The sequence below is a fragment of the Coffea eugenioides genome, chromosome 9, assembly GCF_003713205.1.
Source record: "Coffea eugenioides isolate CCC68of chromosome 9, Ceug_1.0, whole genome shotgun sequence".
NCBI lineage: Eukaryota > Viridiplantae > Streptophyta > Magnoliopsida > Gentianales > Rubiaceae > Coffea > Coffea eugenioides.
In genome coordinates this window covers 7,860,063-7,865,966 of record NC_040043.1, presented here as the reverse complement: position 1 = coordinate 7,865,966, position 5,904 = coordinate 7,860,063, and the positions used below count along the sequence as shown (strand labels likewise).

The 5,904-nt window shown below is 34.9% G+C and overlaps 1 protein-coding gene across 1 annotated transcript; it reads left to right on the top strand.

Moving 5' to 3' along the window:
* Positions 1-325: 325 nt before the first annotated feature.
* LOC113783012 (ras-related protein RABF2b) lies at positions 326-5,098 on the top strand. Its single transcript, XM_027329016.1, has 7 exons — positions 326-534; positions 1,241-1,318; positions 1,422-1,589; positions 1,874-1,922; positions 2,935-3,008; positions 4,113-4,206; positions 4,793-5,098. The coding sequence occupies exons 1-7, from the start codon at positions 496-498 to the stop codon at positions 4,891-4,893; spliced, it is 603 nt and encodes a 200-aa protein (XP_027184817.1). The 5' UTR covers positions 326-495; the 3' UTR covers positions 4,894-5,098.
* The last annotated feature ends 806 nt before the right edge of the window (positions 5,099-5,904 follow it).

Sequence of the window (5,904 nt, the reverse complement as noted above, 5' to 3'; positions counted from 1 at the left end):
ATTATCAAATAAGGTATTGGTTTAATAGTAAATCTAATATTGTTGAGTTGTAAGTCATTTGTATTCATCATTTTTAATCTTATAAAAACAAGACATTAGGCAGCACCTTCTTTAGACCTCAAAGTTCATTAAGGAGGTTGTAAACTAAAGTACGTAAGAAATCTCTTTGTTTATTTAAACTTTATAGTCATCTGGGGGCAAATTCGAGAAGACAAAGTCAAATCCCTGTGTTACTGTTGAGACAGCAGTCTACTCTTTCTCCATTATGCATTTATTCCCTAACGTCAGCGGAAGTAAACAACCCAACAACCCCCATAGCCCGCCCGACCCAGCCCAGCCCAGCCAGCCGGCCTCTTTTCTTCTCTACGTCAACTTGAAAAAGGAAAAATTTCTGATCGAAACTATTCATAGTTCCATCCTGGGACGGAAATAAAATCTTCTTGTACATAAATTGTTTATTTTCTTGGGTTTGTTCCTTTTTTCCTCAGATTCGACATGGCCTCAAGTGGAAACAAAAGCATCAACGCCAAGCTGGTCTGTATATTCTTTTATTTTTTGTGAAATTCATTTTCTTTGTACTATGAATAAGATTCTTCATCTGGGCTGCTTTGTATTCACCATAATTTTGATTTCTTGCTTTGAATTTCCAATAGAATTGACTTCTGATCATGGTATACGTTTAAATTCGATTTTATATCTTTGCCCTTTTTTTTGAGCAATTGTGTTTGAAGATTTAGGTATCGATTTATGCTCAATCGAGTTTAGCTGGTCTAGTTGTTTTCCTTTGCATGATTTTGAAGTCAAATTTGTAAAACCCCTTTTCGTTGCATTGGTTGATCATGTGAGTGTAAATTTTTGTGATTCTCATACTTACTTTTTCTTTTATGGGTTTTTGTTTTTATTTTTATTTTTTTTTTGGGAGGGAGAGGGGAGGGGAGCTATTTTTCATTCTAATTACTTGATAAATCAATTGCTGCTGCGGCATCAATCATTTTGATTCATAGACTTCTTAGGTTAATGGTTGATCTCCTATGCTTCCTGTTCTCAGTAATTATAATTAGATGTGCTTGGTTGTCTTGGTTTTCGGTAACTTTAGCTCTAATATAATTGCATAGCAAAATAGTTGGAACAGGTTCCGTTGAACGTTTTGTCGATTTTCTGAGCATGTTTAAAGTAAGCCTTTTTCAGCATGATCAGAACTTTTGTTTATCTGGATATTACTTTGTTTTGCATGTGTAAGGTGCTTCTGGGAGACGTTGGAGCTGGAAAGTCTAGTTTAGTGTTGCGTTTCGTTAAGGGACAGTTTATTGAATTTCAGGTTGGTATCAAATTTAGAGAACAAGTTCTAAACTATAGTGAAAAATCTTAACTTTGTTACTGTAATTGATCAACTCTTGATTCAACTTCTGTGATGATGATAGGAATCAACTATAGGGGCTGCTTTTTTCTCACAAACTGTGGCTGTAAATGATGCAACCGTTAAGTTTGAAATATGGGATACAGCAGGGCAAGAGAGATACCACAGTCTCGCTCCAATGTACTACAGAGGAGCTGCTGCTGCCATAATTGTATACGATATAACAAATCCAGTAAGTTTTCTTATCTGTTCTGTTGCTTCAATGCTTCTAGCGTTATCTGTTTTCTTGCATTAGAATCTTACAAATTTGCAAAATATAGTTGTTCTGCGGGATTTCTGTTTCTTGATCCTTATGAAGTCCTGTAAATCTGCTTACTAGTAGGCTATTTGTTCTAGTAACAGTTATTTTATACTGTGAGATGCTTGGTTGGTCATATTTGTAGATATTTCATTTAATGCTCAATTAGTTCTCTTGTATCCGATGTGGTTTGTGATAACACAGTCTTCTCTCTGTAGGCTTCATTTGAACGGGCAAAAAAGTGGGTCTTGGAGCTTCAAGCTCAAGGTAGTTCCTGCATGTTATGCTATTTCTCTTCTTGTTAGTAGTAGTCTTTTAGTAACATGCAGCTTTAAGTTGGCTAGTGTTGTAGTCCCTTGTTGGTTGAATTATTGCTTCTACTGGAGTGGGAGTGACAATGTTTGACATGAAATGATAATTCAACCATTATCCAACATCAGAACTATAAAGTTATGCTGTAATATAATTCAAGTGAAATCGGATAAATGTGCTCAAAATTTTTGAGAAATATGTTTTCAGTTAAAGTGATAAACTATCTACTTGAATCTTATTTGTTTGAACGTTCAAGTCAAATCAAAATGCCTGTTTGATCTGATTCAACTTCTTTATAACTTTTACCCATTTAAGATTTGCGTAAGTAGTTGAATGAACTAGTTTGATTTAGAAAGAAAAAGATGTCATTTTGGTGGATATAAGTTGTAATACTGTAAGAATTTTGATATTGTCCCTGATATCTCAGCTTAATCTTATTATTTTTTTTAAATGCTTGATCTTCATCTTTGATTGGGCCGTTAAGAAAGAATTAGATGATTCTATGGATTGACCTGATTATAGATAATCTAGTTATAGTGGTCTTGCTTGACGGTTGCCACGTAGATTTGTTTCGTTAAACGGGTTAAACAAGATATGTTTTGGAACCTGTTTGTGAATTAGGTCAGATTAGGGGTGATTCTGGAGTAAATTGTCATGTATAATAAAACAGGTCAGGTTTGGGTTCATAAATTAGTTCAGTTAGTTCCCATGCAGTTGACACCAATATATTCCTGCTTTTACTAGTTATGACAATTTAGACTGGGTGATTTTTGATCTATTGGCTACTTTTTAGGAATTTGACCTGATTACAAGGGTTCCATTTTAGTCTTGATGATTTACAAGAATACCTTGTTTATGTTCAAAGTCATTCCCTTTTATCATCTTCTTGTCATTTTAGATTCGTGTATTTGATTAAATTTTGTTTTTTGAATGGAATAATCTTTGTTTCCTTATTCTGATTGAAAAGGCAACTCAAACATGGTGATGGCTCTAGCTGGGAATAAAGCAGACTTAGCAGATTCAAGGAAGGTGACTACAGAGGCAAGTGTCTTTATTTTCCACTACCAATGTGGTTTCTTGCAATGCTTTGTGATTCTATTGTTTATTGACGGAATCATTGAGGTCTGACTGTGAGAAACTTTTACGCTGTGGGAATCTCAATAACTTGATTGTCTTTGATAAAAGGCTGAAAAAAGAGTAATTCTTTAATATTTACTGGAACGACCTGACAATAGTACCCTAGAGATAGGTTTCATCAATGTAGATTGTGAAATCATAAACAATTGCAAGTTTGTATCGGATGGACAGGACTCTTGCATGTACCTCTATTGAATTTGGTATAATGTAACTTGAGAGGCATTTAATTAAATAGGTGCTCTCAAACAAATCCTCAAAGAGTTGAGGTTGAAATGGGTACTGTCAAACATATTTTAACAAAGTCTAGTGCTTTTTCATTTTTCTTAAAGAAGTTGACTACAGTTGTCTTTGAGCTTGTCTAGAACTGTATTTATGCAGCCCTATCTGCCTATATCCACTGCTTTAAGCTTTTTCTGAGCTGAAAGATGGTTGTTTCTTAAAATTAGTAAATCAATAAACCATACATGGTTCTTTTAAACAACATTGCTTTTCTAAACTTCCAGGACAGAGTTAGGTTTTAAACAACATTTTCAGGAGAGAATGTTTAGTAGCTTTATAAAAGTTAAGCGACCAGGATGGAACCCTATATTCCATTATGCTATTTGCTATGATGAAAAAGCAGAAATGTTTCTCTGGAGTGTTGTATAGCAAGACATAGTTGAAGAACAGAACTTAAATGGGTGGCTGATTATGTGTTATCAGCTATATTGACTTGAACCATATCTTGTAGACAGGTGAAATTGGTTTTGTGGAATTGACAAGCAGGTTATGAATCAGAATGCATGGATATTAACGAGGTTGATTTAGAGTTCGAAAATTAGTGAAACAACTTTGAAATTGTACTACATGATTCTGATCTTAAAACATTCCTTTTCACCACTAACAGCAAAGTCCTTAAAGAATATGGTTCAAAACCGAGAAGTAAACAGCAGGGAGAATATTACTTTACAAACTTGAGTTCAATGATAACGCTTGCATTTACTTTTAGAATGGGATTTCATGTTGCAGGAAGCTCAAGCGTATGCACAGGAGAATGGGCTTTTCTTTATGGAAACATCAGCAAAAGCTGCAACCAACGTCAATGATATTTTCTATGAAATAGGTATGGAGTTTTAGATGGTAAACTTTCTAAGCATATAGTGATTAGGGAAAAACTTGGATGCATCACGGACTTGTGGCTGTATGATGCAAATGTTTTACTCTCTCTCTCTCTCCCTCTCTTTCTAAGCATATAGTGAAATTCTCTATGGCACAGACTCAGGGACTGAGGATAGCAAAATTTAGTATTTTGGGTGTTGATTAGATGATTCCAGGAACTTGCTAATGAAACTTAATACAGATGTCATGCTTGGTTACCTTTATGATATGAAATATCTCCAAAAAGAGATGCCAACATGTGATAAACCTGAGAGAGAACACAAATTAAACCCCTGAATATGTGTGTGTGTGTATTTTAAATTGTAAGAGAGAACTTTTTGAAAATGGAACTTTTTGAAAATAAAAACTGTCACTATATTAGGCAATGTGTATTGTATTGGCCAAAGATGTTTTGATTGCTTTTTCCTGTATATTCTGGCTGAATTTGTTATCGACTACGAAAAGTATCCTAGGGATCTCCTCTTCTTCGAGTACTCCATTCTCTTTGTTACCTTCTGATTGATAACTAGCTTTTTTTCGTGCATCTGCAGCCAAGAGATTGCCTCGCCTGCAGCCCACTGCAAATCCATCAGGCATGGTTCTCATGGATAGACCAGCAGACAGAGTGGCTAATTCTTCTTGTTGTTCTTAGAATTTGTGTTGCTTGTCTATGGATAAATGTATGTTCCAGTTCAATCTCCTTATCGTATTGCGCTTGTCATGACTACCCGAAGTTTCCAACTATGCGTCCTGTTGTGCAGAAATGTACAGAAATTCTTTACATATTCATGGATACACCTGTTACTGGGCTTGCTTCTCTCTGTTTAATAAAATGCTGTGAAATGCTTTACTATCAATGATCTTGGCTGTTTCATGGTTAATAATCTTGGAGGAGGTGAGTCTCTGTGAAATGGGATGACACTTCTGCAAAAGACTTGTTCTAGGATAATCCCATATGTCTGGTTCAGAATTGATTAACATTTTATAATCCTGTGATAACTATTGTCTCCAAATTTATTATAGGATTTAAACTGAATCTTATACTAATCATATTCAGGGTTGCCCAAAATTTGGGTGCAAGGTGGTAATATTTTGATTGATGTAAAGGTAAAATGAACATCCAAGTATTTAAGAACAACAAAAGGATTCTTCTTCATTTTAGAAACAAATGAAAACTGCATCAGTTTCAGTTAATTTTTTCTTTCTTCCGAAAACTTGATAGAGCATGAGCCATCACGGCCGCTAGCATCAAAATTCCGGAGCTTGTTCCGTTGGAATAATTGGAGAAATAGTTTAACTTCCTCAGAAGATTGAGGCCTTGTATAGGGAAAGGTGAGAGACTCAACTTTGATATATCAATTGAATCATTTTTTATGAGATTTAAGTTAAACACTTCGGTAGAATAAGTTAAACACTTCTTTATCATTTTTTGTAAGATAAATACAAGCAACTTATAACTAAGCAAGTATTGCAACCATCAGGTAGAATATTATTGTCCCTGTAATTAACTCTTCGATTTCAAAGAAAGATGGGCAATATTTGCTGCCATCCAGCTGCCAGATTTTGCTCGCTTTGTTGGAAACTTGGGCTTGTCTAATCTACCTTTTGGAGCAATGTAAAGAAAGCAAAGGTTGTGGCATGGAATCGGAGACAACTCTTTATG

Bases quoted from the DNA above. Each gene is read 5' to 3' on its own strand.
- LOC113783012 (XM_027329016.1), top strand. From the start codon at position 496: ATGGCCTCAAGTGGAAACAAAAGCATCAACGCCAAGCTG. The intron at 535-1,240 runs GTCTGTATATTC...TGCATGTGTAAG, and splicing joins AAAGCATCAACGCCAAGCTG to GTGCTTCTGGGAGACGTTGG. The intron at 1,590-1,873 runs GTAAGTTTTCTT...TTCTCTCTGTAG, and splicing joins TATACGATATAACAAATCCA to GCTTCATTTGAACGGGCAAA.